This window comes from Alternaria postmessia (assembly GCF_024291825.1).
Source record: "Alternaria postmessia strain BMP 2775 chromosome Unknown scaffold_32, whole genome shotgun sequence".
Classification (NCBI taxonomy): domain Eukaryota; kingdom Fungi; phylum Ascomycota; class Dothideomycetes; order Pleosporales; family Pleosporaceae; genus Alternaria; species Alternaria postmessia.
Genome location: NW_026260105.1, coordinates 161,462 through 178,502, shown reverse-complemented (window position 1 = coordinate 178,502; position 17,041 = coordinate 161,462). Strand labels below are relative to the sequence as shown.

Sequence of the window (17,041 nt, the reverse complement as noted above, 5' to 3'; positions counted from 1 at the left end):
CAGTCAGCATACCAAGATAGTCATGTACCCTGGTCAGATGCGCGTTTACACTCCAAGCCCAAGACACGTAGACGATTTTAGGTTGATACACCTTCACCTAGGCTATCGTGACTGCGCTATGTTTCCTTTTTGTGACCACAGTACACCGGGCGAACAGCTTCCCGGGGACGTGTACACTTGCACACTTGGCAGTAATCGGAGATTGTAGTGCGGAACTAAAGACCCGACGATATGTGGTGTTGGCGATCCGTCTAGTTTTCCAAGGGGTGCGTCTGCTAGTGGAACCCCGCATTTGGGTTCCATATGCGAAGATCGTTGGTAGCGATTCTGTATTCACGATCGCTCGGGAAATATCCTCCCGCCTGTAAGATCTCGAGCGTGCAAGGTGGAGATTGCCGTGAGGGTGGAGTGAGATTGGTGGCGTGATAAACTTGCAAGTATTGCCAGGTTTACATGGCGTTTGGAAATAAGACAAAGGCGTACCGTACCCATGCGAAGCAAGTAGTCTCTAGTGGGGCCTTTTCAGGCGCACACACAGTGAAGGGGTTTCGTTACTAGATCTGTTCTTACGTAGTGGAGCGACACGATACTGAATGCGGTAATTTGGGCGAATCATGTTTCGCGGAAGCTCGCCCGTCCACAACTGCCGCAAATCGGATCGGACGCTCTACCGGTGGCACGGGCAAATCTCCCGAACAAAGCCGATGGGAAAATGGTTCTTTTGATTCCCTCGAATCATTTCGTACAGGCACAACGATGCTACAACGGTGTGTCTCTCTCATGGCGTTGCTAGAAGATGCAAGCAATCAATGATTCAGGGTCTGTAAAGATCCTGCCGAGTCAAGTGCTGTGCATAGCTAGTCAACGGGACTTGCCTTTTCGCACATCCACTGCCACAATCCGCTAGAGATGTAGAGTTGTGAAACCAACGTATCATGACGACGGACCGATACCAAGATCGGCTCTTCGATTCGAGATGCACAAGCTGCAAGTTCTGCGTAGAGTACCATACTACGTATAACCTAGAGAAAATAGTGTCGTCGTTGGCGACCAAGTAGAACTATAGTTTTCCTGAACTGTTGTTCGGATATCTCCGTTCCAACTATACCCGGAGACTTATGACGTAGTCGGCAGAATGATTAGTCTGGGAAAGAGCCGTATATCGTACACATACCAGCTACACTTGTCAGCAAGTGAGGCTGTTTGCTCGTTAGAGCAAACGCTTTGGTATACCGGCTTTCTACCTAAATACAGAAAGGCGTCTCCGAAGGGGTTGAAGTTAAATCATAAGGCGATTCGACGGAAACCTCGCCAAGACATGATCAGCTATGACAGCTCGACGGAGCTTTCTCCGTAGCGTTCTGGTTGATTGTCGCAGGAAGGTTTGATGGTTCGGCTGTTGATAGCGTACGCTGGAGGCTATTGCCAACGTCGAACCGCGTCTAGAAATGCGCGATCGGCGTTATTCTCGCGATTCTCAGGCGAGCAATTGCGCGGCTGTCAACGTGTCGTGCCGACTCTCCTGAAGATCTTCGACTGAGTTTACCAAAGCGGACACTAGTCAACGTGATGTTGATCTCCAGCGTTCTGGTATAGGGATCCGCCATGTCGGGCAGGCAGTGTGGCAACAAGACTGGACATAGTCAGATGCGCTAGAAAACTTCGTGATTGCCAAGCTAAGATGGACTTGGTGTTGAGTGTGGTGTGAGGGCCTCAGCAAAACCGAAACAGCGAACAATGTCCATACGAAAGACATGCTAATTCGATCCAAAGGGGTGTGCTTAGTAGCGATATCTCCGGCCGAACCACTCTTGATGCTCTTCGGGCAGCTGTGCGCAATTTCATGAACACCCTAAGCTTCCGTACATTACCCAAAGTTTGATCGGAATGCCTTTACTCTAGGCAACGCTTCTATTCTCAACGCTCAGGACTCGTAGGTGTGGTTGTATGACTAGCGTATCCCCGAGTATCTGCCCGTGACTAACTCTTGAGGGTGCGGATTCGAGAACCAGAGAGCCGGGAATTATTGGTAATTGCTTTCAAAGCAATAAACTCGCCGGTGTATGATGTGGTCGCATAAGAAGGGCGATATTGAAGGTATGCAAGGGTGCATGACTCTAACATGCAGACGAACTGCCGTGGTGTTGGAAAGTGCCTTGATGGATAGTTGCTAGCGTCAAGTCGATTGTACTACCATGTTCCAATAGCACGGAATGCAGCAGGCACTGCGGGGGTTGTGATGCAGCCACAGTCATACACGCTTCTTGTCGACGTCCGAGGATACCGCAGTATAGCAGCAGTCGATGTTTGTGAGATGCGTGGGGTTGTGAAAGTAACATTCATAACACAACGCGGACGTGGGGGTAACTGCTGCATACTCGCACTGGCATGGCAAGGTAGCACCAAGGCTACGTAACGTTAGCTCGGAGATGTTGGTGGTCCTCACAGATAGCGAGCTTGATAATGTCGCCCATGTCCGCTGCCACCTGCTTCGAGAGGTTAGCAGTCGTGTTGCGAGTGAAGAAGGTGTATCAGTATCGCAGTTGGAATCCAGGTGGAGATGTATCTTGCGCCGGCGGCGGATTGCACCGCGGCCAATCAGTGCATATGCAGAAGGCGACGAGGGTCGAGGTGAAGGCTGTTACGCGGGATCCTTCGCATTCGCTATCTTGCAAAATTCCTACGCTACAATTGGCAGGCACACGCTGCGATGTCCCAGGGTGGAAGTTGCATCTAAGCGAGCCAAGACTGACGAGGGGGGAAAGCACGATGCAAGCCTCGCACGAGCGTTCGTGAACGGATGAAGCGCCGTTCGCCTGTCCTGCGGCGCAAACACCAACTACTGACCACCATGTTATCCCCGACTCCACGAGTCCAGGACAGCCGGCGCTCCGCAGTATCGATCGGTTGATGTCCGGTATGTTTCAGATACACTGCCGTCAACAATTTAGCCAAAATGCGTGACTGAGCCCGATGCACGACCATTGTAACTACGCGCACTCAAGCCTAGGGACTGGAAATCGGACTGCATGATTACCGATAACCTGGTCAAAAGGCGTCAAGTTGACATTACCCTCCAATGACGCGCGACGCTGACATAGGCTGTCGGCACCGGCAGCACGCGGTGCTGACCACGAACACGATGAGCATGCGGACACATGGAAGAAAGAAAAATGGAGAACGTGGGATACCTTTTCCCTGCTTCTGGAACAAAGGGAGGCTCACTGGGAAAAAGAAATACCCTCAACGCCTCACCATCCATGCGCCACTGCGGACCGGTGGGGGGAGACGCTGCGCAGGTGCCGTCGGGAAATAGCAAGCCTGCTGGAAACCGTCTGACCACAGAAAATTCGAGACGTATTAATAGGCCCGAAGCACTTTTGTATCAGATCGCTTCTCCACGTGCAGTCGCCCGTCTTGGACAGCGCCCGCACTATTGGAGTGCAAGTCATGCAACGACCATAGCCATAGCGCTGGGTCAGGCCTCATGCGCATTAACCGACCACCGGCGGCCATCACGTACTACAATCAACCTTGGCCAGTGACATACTCGCTTGACCACGCTTGTGCAACGCAACTGTGGAATCGCTGATTGTCCTCAATCACGATGACGCGAGTGGAGATTAGTCGAGCCTTTTCCAGGGCCCTGCTAGCGAAATGAACTGTGTGGAGAAGGACGCGCTTTCACAGCCAATTTGTCGCAGGATAGCCATACCATGACAGCGCCAGCAGTTCACGTCGGCGTTATCCCTGTACCACACTTCGAGACCTCTCCAACGACCGTGAGCATCGGGGGATCATCGCAGCGGGCATTCGCTACCGGGCATGTCACGTCACGACCTTTGCGTATTGGGCCCTCATCTGCGCAAACCAAACCCTACCAGTCTCCAGTCTGCGTCAGCTCTCCTGCTCAGGCAGTTCGGCCCTGTCTCCATCGAGGCCTTTATCGCCGTCTTCGTCATCTTAGATCCGGACACTGTTGAATCCTACCCTGGCTCAACCACGCTTCCCCGGCGACGTTCGTACGCACAGAGCCATGCTAGATTAACCTTACAGCTTGCATACTCCTGCAGTATACTGCCTTGTATAGGCCCCTTACATACGGAACCAGAAATCGGGATAATCAGGCATACATTACACCCGTCTTGACCAATCGCAAGCTATCAATACAGTGGCTTGACTAGACTTTCAACCAAGAGCGATACAAGTGGATCGCGCCGCCGCTGACGCTAGGCGGCTACCGCTGGCTGTCATCGCATCACACCGTCGAGACGTGACAGGCAAAGAATCCCAAACAGCGACTGTGCGAAGGGTCCGAGAGCCATCAAGTCATGACGCTCGGACTTGCTGGCCTGCACACCCATCCATCCCGCACATCACTTGGTCCAAGCGGGCCCACCAACAGCAACCTGGTCGCTTGGCCTCTAGAAGATGATCTTGTGCTTGTGAGGAAGGAGCATTGATGAACCCTGTGAAATCCTTAGGTGCAAGAGGCGCTCCAACGCAGCAATCCTGTTGCGTAGTAGCGCGGATATACTTCGCCACTTTTAATCATCCACTCATTCAACCAAACAGCGTCGTGTAAATTTCTATATCCAGTCCCTACTTCTTTTCGTATGTATGCAGGCTTTTGCTTTTGGCGCCTGTTGTTCTCAAGATTGCAATGCGCCCCCGCTAAACTAACAGCCGTGGTAACGACTAGCTGACATTAGCTGTCACTGTCGGTGCGCAACTGCTTCACCATCGCTTCTGCTACTTGGTTATTTACCTGGGTCTTGACTATCATTACCTGTTAACCCCTGCTGTCTTGTCAGTGCGCCTTTGAAGCATTGATTAGATCGAGAATCCCATGGTACGGTAGATCAGCAAGTGTCCCGTCGTCTCCTCCCGCGGCAAGATCTTGTAGTGCCGACTCCAGCGTTTGAGAAGTCGCCCTGTTTGACCTCCCAGGTATGTACACTGTTTAGCTTCCTGTCCATCATGGATCTTTGTGGGGCCTTGTTGAACTTTAAACATTAAATGCTTATACCCTCAGGTCCTTCAATGCGCTACCGCATTACCGTGTGTTGATATTCGGGTCTTGCGACAATCAGTGCGCCTCACATGGCTGTGGGTACAGAACGCCGCGCGAAGAAGACGGCATCTAGGCTAGAGCAATCGTTGCTTTTACAGCCCGTTCAAGACACCATGTCTTTCAATCCCCCGAACCATAGCTCTGGGTTTGGTCGTTCCCATGCCGCCGACACAGCTTCCACACCAAGCCCCACAGACCAATCCGAGTCTGTTGCCGATTCTTCCACTGGTCAAGAACCTGCTGGTCAACCTCACCATCACTCGAATAAGAAAAGACGCTCCTCGAAGAGCAGCAAAGCGGGAGAACTCCGCAAGTCCTCATCAACTCCACACATGCGCCATTTAGCACTTGGGAACCCTGGCGACCTGTCGCCAACAAGTAACAAGCCGCGGAATAAGTTGGGCTATCATAGAACTTCGGTCGCATGTGGTAAGCTGAGAAATAAAATCCCATGGTGGTGCATTACTTGATCACTGACTGGTGAGGGTAGGTCATTGCAGACGTAGAAAGATACGATGTCTCTTAGCTCCAGACGATCCTGCAGGCCGTTGCTCCAACTGCATTCGGCTGAAAAAAGAATGCAACTTCTACCCAGTTGAGCATAACCCCGATCTGCCGCATGTCCCAACTATCTCGTCGAAATCTGGTAGCGCAGTACAACCAGCTACACCAGTCGCTACTTCACCTCGGCATAGCGATGCCATGGGCGAATTCCGCACACCATTCTCTGGACCTGCGTCAAACGGTCAACCTCCAAGCTTTGGGTATCACGGCGATCATGAAAGCGACCGTCACCAAGTGCCTGTCGATGGCCGTATGTATTCTGCCATCTCGGTTTTGCAAACGCTAACCAACAAAGTCCCAGTACAGCATCCCTCTTATCCATACCCTCCTCCTATAGAAACCCAGTGGCCATCAGCGAACGGTTTCTTACCTTCATCTACCGTAGCCGAGAGCCCCTCATGGCGTAACTCACCTTCGACAGCAAACTCAGCATATGGCAGTGAGTCAAACGTTTCAGGTGGTCATACACCAGCCGCAATGAGTACGAGCTCGACTATGTCCTATGGTCACCAGGACTCTCATTGGGGTCAGCAACCACCATTCCAACCGCCAACGCGCTCGATGTCATACGGCAACATAGAAGGACTTCCCCAACAATATTCTGGTCAAGGCCTTGGCATTCAGCACGAAAACTACCGACGTACTTCTCCGTATCCATACCCGACTACCATAGACACAAATCCTTCCACAATGCACGCGACCACGGTAGGCGGATCTACGTCGGCACCCCTATCCGCGCCCGTCGTTCCCAATCACTCTTATTACCCAGCTCCCTGGTCATCATACGACGGAATGCCAAACCACGGTCCACCAATGCCTTCATCTGGACGATCAATGAGTGCGCAGTGGTATGCAGAACCGGGACATCTAGATCGGGTACAAGAGGAGGTCACTCCACCAATGGCATACCACCATCAGGGCTTGCCACAGTTCTACTCTGGAGCATAGGCAGATCAGACCAGCAACTGTGCCTAAGTCACGACACTGCCTCTTGCAACAATACAACTTCGGCGGCACTATCAGAAGCTATACACTCAGATTCACATATTCACCATGGTGGCACATGGAATGAATTACTGGCTGCTTAGAAAGCCTTCTGGAGTGAACGCCTCATCATCAAAAATTATCATTCTTGGAGTTATTCGGCGCGGCACGACTGGTTTCACGATACAGGGTTTGGAGATCATGTTTTTTTTTTCATGGACCAATACGTGATCTTGGGCGCTATCGGCATCGCGATTGTTTCTACTTTTACAAACACTCTGTAAGAGGTGGCCCTCTTCATGTTCATTTCAGTTTCGCTTGAGAAGCCTTGATCTTCCATTGCGGCGGTTTCGTCTTCCACTCTCAATCGGCATTTAATCCCGTCTATCACATGTACAAACAGCACCGATTGGACCGCATCTAGAGGAACGCGACATGTAGCTTCTGATTACGCCTCAAGCACATGCGCTGAATTCGATACCCATATTTCAACTCATCGCTACTTGATCATGTGAACACCTCGGTACGTCTGTGACATCAGTTTCCTGTCGTTCACGGTGTGGTGGCGTCCTCGCAAGGATGCGTTACCCGCAAGGTTTCACGGAGAACGCGGAGTGACTAACGCGAAACCTTCTCGTCTAGATTTACACTGGGCACTCTGCAAGGTACAATTGGCGACTGAGCAAGGTACTTCCTTACCATGCTGGCATTCCTGCTTTAGATGCTTTAGATTGTCATTTTAGCCTTGGATATCAGGCATGCTCCCAACGCTGAGTAAACGTAGTCACATTTGAATCACGTCACGGTTAGAACACTGGCATACGCTCTACAAGTCTAAATCCATTCACTCATCACGGAATCCTGATGCTCCGTGATTTCCAGTACGGTCTATCTCATCAACACTCTTCACGCCAATACCAGCAATGCAAAGATGGAGTTTTTTGTGTCAATTGTATCATGCATGGAGATTACGGACCGGCTATTAGCGAATGGCAGTGCACTGTAGCCGTAGGGCACACGCGATCATTAAGCAATATAATTGGAGGCATCGTCGTATCCTCGTACCTGCGTCAACGACCTATAAAACCGGATGTTATTACCTCGGCCCTCTATTCTGGCGACACCATGTATAATTTCAGAAGTTACCAGCTGTCAACAAAGTTTCCCATGACGTTTGAGCTATTTTGCAAGCGACGCAGGTATCCCAGGACTAGGAACGACTTTCTCTTCCCAGCCCGAACCTGCGGACATTGCGCAAGCGCCCAGACCTCCTGTCCAGACTTCTTGAGACTGTCGTATGCGACTCCAGTATCCGAGCCTCGGTCATTCAAGGTTACTGTTGATCCACTTTTTCTAGTCGCTTCTCCAGGACATAAGGAAGCTTGGGCTTACAGTAATCCTCCTTCAATTCCGGGCCTTGAGACATGGCTGCGGAATGAACGGAAATTGCTTTTGCCCTTCTTCCAGTTTTCCTATACGACTTTTTCCCCGCTACCACACAGCCGGGAAGGAGGCCCGTCGACGTTTGCTCCGGAATGGCCCTTGATCCTTTCCGACCATTTTTTCGCTGATCCTTCCAGGCTGACTCATGGGCTCCAAAGCCTCGGTTGCGAGTCCTCTCGGCGTTCTTACCACAAAAGTGGAGGTGTGCCTGTACGAACTAAATCGGATCAGAGAAAATGAGGTGGGCACTGGACTCAACGCATGGATGCGAAGAGGTGCATTTACTGCTGCTTATTCCCAGCAGCGACTACTGCAGCTGTCGTCAGGGGTCTTCGTGGAGAAATGTGCGTAAAAATCGCTAGTTCGCAGTGAACACGTTAGTCGTATCAAGCGTGGTTACGTACTCGAGCTGGTGCTCAACATGTTCGCAAGTTTCAGCGAGACTGACGAACCACTCAGCAGCTGCGAACCTCATGCGCCCAGGTTCTCGACGTTACACAAACGTACACGCACTTCGCTGCAGCCCTATGCGTGAACGACTTACTCGCTGCGCAACGTTACATCATTTCCTGGTGACACAACATCAGGATTTCCTGTAGGATTTGGGGGCGTATCTAGGCATCCAATCGCGCATTTCTCACATGCACAACACTGGAGCACGATTGGTTTGTCCTGTCATGGTTAGGCGTGCTGGCGGGTTGTCTTCCGTCACTAGTACTGTATCCACCCTGATCCTCACCTTCGCTCTGTCCGCACGCGCACACCACTATGCTGTCATCACATTCCACCACGAATACCACCTTGTTAGCGTCGTAAAAGCCGGCCGTTGCCGTGTGACAGTTATCGGCATCTGACCCCTGCAACGGAAGGTCACAACGAGTGTTGCAATCGCAGTCGCGTTCACGCGCTTCTGCAGGGCAAAGAACATCCATGGATGCATGCCAAGTTGGGAACACTACCTTCTACATCGCTCAACTTACGCATATCCAACAGTCAGAGTCTCTGGACTGTTACTCATGGAAAATTCACGCGTCTAAAGCCGCGGAGACAGACCCATGCCAGATCCGCCTATCCGTGCTTTCTGTCAGTCATTGAGTGCGCACCGTACCTCCCGTTCCGCTTGATCTTGACGCCGTTTCAACGATCCAGGCTCACGTTGCGAGTATTAAGCATCAGCGCATACAGCCATCTTTCTCATGCATGCTAAAAAAGCTACAGAGACATATACAACGACTCGGAGAGCATGCAACCACTACACTTTCCGTCTCTGACCAATAGCCTCTCCCTTGCATCGCTGACCCAACCTTCACGATTGTCAAACAATCTAATCTGCATACTCACAAAGCGGCGTGACTTGCACGTAATGCGCCTATCCTGCACTGCGCCGCAAGGCCGCATCTGCAGCATTAGCCGTCCATCGTCCATGTCGACTGCTACATCCTTCCATCCGATCCGGGCAGGATTCCCGAGCTACGCCCCAATCCCACATGAAGTAGAACAACAGCCCATACAACATGCATTAGGCACAGGTACTGGACACTGCTGCTTTGGATCCGCTACAGACGCATCATGCGCGTTCGGACCTTTTCGTCCTGCTGCTCGTGTTACCACGTACATGTGCGTGGCATGCACTCCGGAATCTTGGCTTCACGCATGGCGTATTACGCAAACTTACTTCCGCGCGCCATGCGATCCAGGCGTTGGGCTGTTGGAGAGCTAGACGGTTTACGGTTGCTCACGTACTTACACGAGGCGATGATGCGCATGCGCCGTTTATTGTAATAACACGGCTGAACCATAGGGTGGGTAAGATGGATGGTGTGCAAATCGTTCCAAGAATGATTACCATCTTGATATCAGTGAGTGCTGTGGATGTGGAAAGTCGTATGCGAAGATCTTCTCTTCTGCATAACACAGCGTCATCACAACATAAGAGAAAGGCTGTGAAGGTCTTCCAGCTCTCCACTCATGCACAATTTCGCCCAACCTTTTCTCCCATTTTCCCTTCGAATCCCTTGCATTTCAAATATCGGTAATGATCAAGTCTAGCGCATATGATTCCAAAGACTCGACGTCAAAAAGAAGGCCCGAATAGCACCAGACACTAGCAGACGTCTGCCAGCGCTTGATGTGGATTGGAGACTGCATACTCTTCCACCGGCTGCAATTGTAGCCGGTGCCTACGTTTGACCTAGCAGCCGCCGCTTGCTGGTCTCTAGCGATTGGTAAAGGCTTGTTTGAATGTTGAAACGGAGCCATGGAAAGAGCCGGTACCTCATTTGCATATCTACCAATAAGTCTTCGTGACTAGGACCTTCCAAGCACTTGGTGATGCGTGCTGTCGAGTTGATTTGGATGTCCTCAAAAACGAGGCTAGAAATCACGCATGTATCCATTCGTGCAAGCGAGCAATAGCCTTCACAGAACCCACTATATCGAAGTGGTGTGGTGGAATCCTTAGACCTGGGCGCAAGTGAAACACGTCCGTAGTCACGATTCTGCCGCACACTGGAATACATTTCTAGCATGAAATCTACTCTACTTCGCAGAAGCTTCTATGATAGTCTAGGTTGTGCGCTGGTATTGCATCAGAGCTTGAGGGATTTTGTGAATCAGTACTTTGGTCAGCACACTGCCTTCATATACCAGTGTGTTAGATCATTTCGAAACGAACATGAATAGAGTAGAACAAAAGAGAAATCACAATGAAAGCCATCGACTTATAGAAGAGAAATCTTATTCATGCTCTAATTTAGACATTTGCTGGTGTGAAGAAAGGTCTTCCTCACCTAGGCCTGCAGCAGGTCTGACGTTTCAGTCATGAAGAGCAGCGTATGTTGTTGCTATACATGCACTCGCGCTCATTGCAAAGAATTTGCAGGATATATTTGTAGCATTCCTCACTATAGCATCTCCCTGCAGTGCCCATTGAGTTTTCGTGCGAGGGAGGTACTGCAAGATAATTAGCTCGAGAATGAAGAAGCATCAAATAGTACTTTAATAGTATCTAGCGTAGAGATTCAAGGATTCCGATGCTCTTCTGACAATCAGATAGGAGTACAAGAAGAAAAGCGAAGCATACATGTGGTCGAGTTCAAAATGGAAGATTACAACAAGGCAGCCGGAGGAGCATGAAAGAAGAGCTCTTTGCGAGGTAACGCATCACAAGCTAAGGCAAGAGTGTCGTAAACGTGCCATGTGTCATTGTTGTGGGCGCTGTTGGCCATTCAGCGCGAAATGTCCAAAACTGTCAAAAGTATGTCCTTCACCACCACCACCACCACCCCTACCAGCATAGGGGGACCAAAACATAATCACTCAAGCCCGAGGCTCCATCCAGAACTACTATTGCGCAGTTTCGGCAGCTAGATAGACCGTAGTAGGTTGTGGTAGCAAAAAAAGGGGATTATAAAGGTATGGTAGGACCTTCACCCTCAACACCAGAGCTACACCTCTACAACCATCCAGCAAAAATGAACGATTGTACAAGCCCGACGTGGGGGTCGAACCCACAACCTTGAGATAACCAATCGAGTCTTTAGGACGTGAAAGCTAAGAGTCTCACGCTCTACCGATTGAGCTAGCCGGGCGATTTGAAGTAATCAGACGATTGATGAAAGTCTGGCTGGTTATAACGCTTATATCAGCATATCAATCGTAATGAACGGGGATCTTGAGTTCTCAAACTCCTTGTCGGAGCGTTTGGATGGTACAGATTGGCAACGAAGTGGGGTGAAAGGAAAATTCTGCGGTGAGCCCGAACCGGGAGAACCCCGCCTCCGACCCAACCAAATAAAACTACACCACACCAAAACAACGACTCTCGCCGAGAAACTCGTCTCGAGGCCTAGGTGCGGGCACTAGTGTTCTAGGTCAATTTATAGTACACGTGTGAATACATTCTGCTACACCATTCATAATTGTTGGACGTTTGTATTACAACCGTAAAGGTCTTCTTCACGCGGCCTGATTACAAGTCTGCTTGCTGCTGCCTGCTATATTTACTAACCATAAATTGTCTATTGATAATAACCCGACCGCATTTCGTTCCCGTAAGAAAGGTTCAGATCTCCTCATCAAACCTCCAAGTATAGGCGGGACCCAATTGTCTCCACAAAGGACGCCAAATTCGACTGCATGTATGGTCTAACCTAACAGTGTATTGTCGTCGAGCTGTCTGATATTACGTTGTTCGCACCGATACTTATCGGTCATTAAGCTATCTTTAGCTGACATAACGCCGTGATCTCCAGAGGGGGTTGGTCGCATCGTAATGTACAGTCTACGCATACGATCATATTCCAAGGGTATACAATCTCGATGCCCAATCAAAGACGCAAACTCCTTCTATGGTGCCTAACTCTTTCGCTGCGACTCCGCAACATCATCACAAAGTATCCAGAAACTGTCAAGAACAAGTCTCAAAAGTTCATTCCGTCCCAATTGCTTTGCGCCGGCGCTTCATATCTCTCTCGCCGTAACCTATCGTTCTCTTCAATCAACGCATCCCTCTCTTTCTCAATACTCTGAATATACTCAATCGCCGATGACAAAATCATCGCTTTGCTCGGTTTCGGCTGCCCTATCGCACCAGCCTCGTCGCTCTGCCTCAATATCGGTACGGACCTTCTCAGCCTCTCCAACTCCGAGTTGAGCCCTTCTCGATACTTGCGCTCAACCTGGTTATGCGGTAGACGTTTCGAACGCTGATATTTTGTAGTAGTTGGAGAGGTCATGATTTCATTGTCGGTGCTACTACGGTCCATCTTCGGTCGACCCCGCTTCCTCGTGGGGCGTTTGGGAGTGGACGATTCGGATGCAGAGGTTGGCGATGATGGGGATTCGCGCTTCAGCATGTGGGGTGAAAGGGAAGGCGATATGAGCGGTTGCGGCGCGTCTCCACTGAGCGACGAGGGTTGCGACGTTGTGCTTGTAGGGGAAAAGCTGTCTGGTTCGTTCGGTTGGAGTTGCCTCGTATTTATCGCGAAGCTGAATGGATATTGGCCGAGTTGACTAGGGTGTGAATTGAATGCTTGCGTCATAGGTTGTTCGTTGCTTCTTGATGGGATGTTTGTCGCAGAATATGTCGAGCCGAATGTTTCTTGCGCTTTCGATGTGTCGGTGACACCCTCTACGGACGTCAAGGCCTGGTCGAAGAAAGAGTCGGAGTCGAAAAAGGTGTTGAGCGAGTAGTCCGGAGCCGGCTCATTGAGGTAGGGGTTGTCGAAATAGTTCGTGTACGGCATAGTGTTTTGTGGTGGAGAGTGGTCGGTAGGCTCGATCTTGTTTCCCTGCGCATTACTCGGGGCGTTCATCAAGACTTTGTTGACTCGTGTATCGAGGGAGGTACTCGTTGGTGTATGATGGCTGGTGTATCGGTGTCGCTCGGAAAGACCAAGGCATTAATATTATAAGGATACGGGGACGTAATTGTATCGACGATTCGAGAACTGCACAGCCAACAGAGTAGGTAATAGGTCCTTGTGACTTGCTGAGAATCCACCACTAGGATTGACCAGGTTCCGGTGTAGTGGCTCGTCAAGTCAAGATGCTTCCAGTAGCTGTACGGTAAACCCAAAATCGCAAGTGATATGTGGATCCATGTACTCCTCAACCATTATTGGCACGGCTAGCGAACCCTTCCGCATCCGCGAGCTTCACTGAAACATCTGACGCTCAGCCAGGAGATTGAAATTTTAACAAAACTGCGAACGTCGAACGATAAGCACCTCATCGGCGCAGTCCGGTAGGAGCAGCATGTCGTGTAGTCTCGGGACAAGCTCCACTGCGCCGAAAACCGCTTCCCGCGTATGCTCCGACACCGAGATGCCGACGTGACTCTGAATACGCATCGCAAGGACAGCAATCCTCGTTTTCGTGCGTATAGCCGAGTGTTACTGTGTTGATCCTAGTCCAAGGCCCAAATTGCGGTATAAGACCGCACAGTAGTTCATAGGCAATGATGCAGGATCTTGCTTGCTTCGCTTTTGCGCGGCAAGCTCGGGACGGGTCGCATAAACCAGCTTTGATTCCGGATGGATTTTTTCGAGAGACGATCACTGGGTTGCGTGGTTAGCAGGTACCATTGCAGTATCGAAATCCGTGGGTAGTCGTCAGCGAAGGATTTCCGGATGATGCCCTCTTTGTTATTGATGTACATGAGATGTGTTCTGATGTAAGACATTGCTTTCTCGAGAGCATAAGCCTGTTTTGTCAAGTACTGCATTACATCGTTGTGCGTCAACCGAAAACGGTAGAGGTTCTACCAGAACGCCTGTTATGGTACCACGTTTGGATGCTAGGGTATGCCAACGGGCGTTCCCGCTATTCCTGGAAGCGCATGGGAATAGTCCGGGCTTAACAAGATGAGTCGAGAAGTTCTTTCGCTGCACATGTGGCTGAGTTAAAATTGGCGTGAGGCGCCTCGTAAGAATGGCGTGATACTGGTCCGACACGATCAAAAGGGGTAAGTTTAAGAGAGTGAGGCAAGGATACCCACAACCCATGCCCGTCGCGTTTCTCTGTAATCAACCTCGGTGCACACAACAAGAACAATCATGATTCTGCACGCGACTTCTTCGTCGACGCCGCAAATGGTGTGAGAACATTGAAAGCGAGCGATAGCGTGACTGCGCAGTCGGAATAGTACGTAAGATTGATCTGCATCAAACAGCATGTCGCGATTTCACACAGGGACAAGACAATGGCGACCTTTCTTCAGCAGCGAAGGTAGTGTTCTCGTTGGTGTACATACATGGTGAAGCTGCTGGTCGCAGCACTGGCGATTTATTAAGGTTACCACTTCCCGACCCCACTACCCCTCATGGAGCGCCAACTGCTCAAGCTTAGAGCTCTAAGTACCCATCATGTCAACCACGACCACATCAACAAAGCCAGGCCACGTCAGGACGCGATTTCTCGTCATCTCGGATACTCACTCTATTGCCCCTGCTGACAATATCGGAAACAATGATGCGTCCTTCCGCCCACCACTGCCCAAGGCAGATGTGCTCCTACATTGCGGCGACCTGACCATGATCGGTCTTTTGGAAGAGTATGAAAAGACTCTTGATATGCTGGAGAGTATCAACGCGGATCTGAAACTCGTGATAGCTGGTAACCATGACATCACTCTGGATGAAGAATATTATGCTAGAAAGGGCGAGAACATGCACAGGGGCAGACACGACAAAGACCTACCTGCGAAGGCGAGAGATATGTGGACGGGCGAGAGAGCTAAGAGAGCTGGTGTGACCTACCTAGAAGAAGGAACGCATACTTTCCAGTTACCGAACGGTGCCAATCTCAGGGTAGGCGTATTGAAATACTTCAACTCTCTTGGAGACTTACAACTTTCAGGTCTACGCATCCCCTTACCAACCAGAGTTCTGCGACTTTGCCTTTCCATACTCCCGCAATGAAGACCGCTACAACCCCTCCCATCAGTGTACACCGAACGCCAAACCCATCGCCGAGAACCCTGTCCCAGACTTCCCCAGCATCGATGTTATGATGACCCACGGACCGCCTATGGGCGTCATGGACGCGACAACAACGGGAGAGCACGTCGGCTGCGAACACCTCCTACGAGCAGCTCGACGCTGTAAACCCAGACTCTACTGCTTTGGACATATACATGAGGGCTGGGGTGCGCAGAAAGTACGTTGGAACAACAACGATCAGCTGGATGTTAAGATTGAAGAGCATATCGAATTCGCCGATGCTGTACCTCTTGACTGGGAGGCAATCATGGATGAGAGGGCTGCGAGTATTGACGTTGGTCAAGGTAGCGACGACGCGGTTGAGTTTGGACGGGACACGCTGATGGTCAACGCCAGTATCATGAGCGTAACATACAAGCCATTTAACGCGCCATGGCTTGTGGACCTGGATCTTGAGCAGGCGTAATCAGCTTCTCCGTGCGAGATGTGAGTGTATGGATCTAGGATTTTTTACTCGTCAGAGACAACAAGTAGGCATTGATGAGATGACCTAGTTGGCCGACTCTTGATACGGTCGTCGCCGTTATCAGAGGATAACTGGTACATGGCAGCGAATTCATGTCCTTAGATGCATCATGCTACAACAAGATTTCCTGTTTCCTCTCATCGCTACCTGCGTCGAGAAACGGGTATCTAATCAGAATATATTCCACAGACCGGCACAACTGAGCACATACGACCACAGGACACTGAAAATTAGGCTTCCCGTCCGCTCAGCCATATACAAGCAGTGTACCGGCGGATTAGTAGTTAGGTGGGTGACCACTAGCGAATCCCCGCTGTTGTATGTTTTTGGTCACCATTTTTTTTGCTTTGGTTCTCCTTTTTCGCATACCTAGCAGCCGCCGTCCTTGACAATAGCTTTCAATACCTCAATCTCGATATTCCTATCTCTTCCGTCTGTTATGGTGAAAGTAATGTCTTGCTCGAGAAGCTGGCACGGAATGGACAGGCGTGCCAGTGTGTTATAGTGGTACAAGTATGAGAATTCTGCTGCTACTCATGCATATTGCCCGTTCGGCATAGCCCCCATGAGTACCTAGCAGCACTCCATTATACTTCAATTTAGTATCCTATAAATATACTAAGAAAAGAGATATACTCTCCAATCAACCACTAATATCCATCGTTGTACATGAAAAAACGCATTTCTAATATGCTATGCTGTCTTCTAATCCATAAGTATGTTAAAGGAAGTCGTAGCGGATACCTTCTGAGCACGATTTGATGGTGCGCAATTGGAAAGACGAGCTTTCTCGCACATGTAATGCATTAGATGATAGATTTTCACATAGTGGACGCGATGATCAAAACGTGACAGCGCGCGTGCGGGTCGATCTCCCGTACCAGTGATGCAATCATGACCACCACCGTTCGAGGCCCGTATCAACGCGTCGAAAACGGCGTTCTGTGTACCATTCCCCTCAATTTAGAGATTACTCTTATTTGATTCGATCCGCAGGATTTCCATTGA

At 50.2% G+C, this 17,041-nt stretch overlaps 3 protein-coding genes and 1 non-coding gene across 4 annotated transcripts; 2 read left to right on the top strand and 2 right to left on the bottom strand.

The window, feature by feature from the left end:
• Nucleotides 1-5,103: 5,103 nt before the first annotated feature.
• Nucleotides 5,104-6,586, top strand: J4E82_005853 (uncharacterized protein; the record flags this gene model as incomplete). The annotated part of the gene is made up of 2 exons (XM_051732113.1): nucleotides 5,104-5,503; nucleotides 5,565-6,586. The coding sequence occupies 2 exons, from the start codon at nucleotides 5,104-5,106 to the stop codon at nucleotides 6,584-6,586; spliced, it is 1,422 nt and encodes a 473-aa protein (XP_051588133.1).
• A 4,967-nt stretch (nucleotides 6,587-11,553) lies between these two features.
• J4E82_005852 lies at nucleotides 11,554-11,655 on the bottom strand. Its single transcript has one exon. It is a non-coding gene; the product is annotated as a tRNA-Lys (tRNA).
• An 831-nt stretch (nucleotides 11,656-12,486) lies between these two features.
• Nucleotides 12,487-13,380, bottom strand: J4E82_005851 (uncharacterized protein; the record flags this gene model as incomplete). Its single annotated transcript, XM_051732112.1, has 1 exon — nucleotides 12,487-13,380. The coding sequence occupies one exon, from the start codon at nucleotides 13,378-13,380 to the stop codon at nucleotides 12,487-12,489; it is 894 nt and encodes a 297-aa protein (XP_051588132.1).
• A 1,551-nt stretch (nucleotides 13,381-14,931) lies between these two features.
• J4E82_005850 (uncharacterized protein) lies at nucleotides 14,932-15,973 on the top strand (the record flags this gene model as incomplete). The annotated part of the gene is made up of 2 exons (XM_051732111.1): nucleotides 14,932-15,375; nucleotides 15,425-15,973. The coding sequence occupies 2 exons, from the start codon at nucleotides 14,932-14,934 to the stop codon at nucleotides 15,971-15,973; spliced, it is 993 nt and encodes a 330-aa protein (XP_051588131.1).
• Between the last annotated feature and the right edge of the window lie 1,068 nt (nucleotides 15,974-17,041).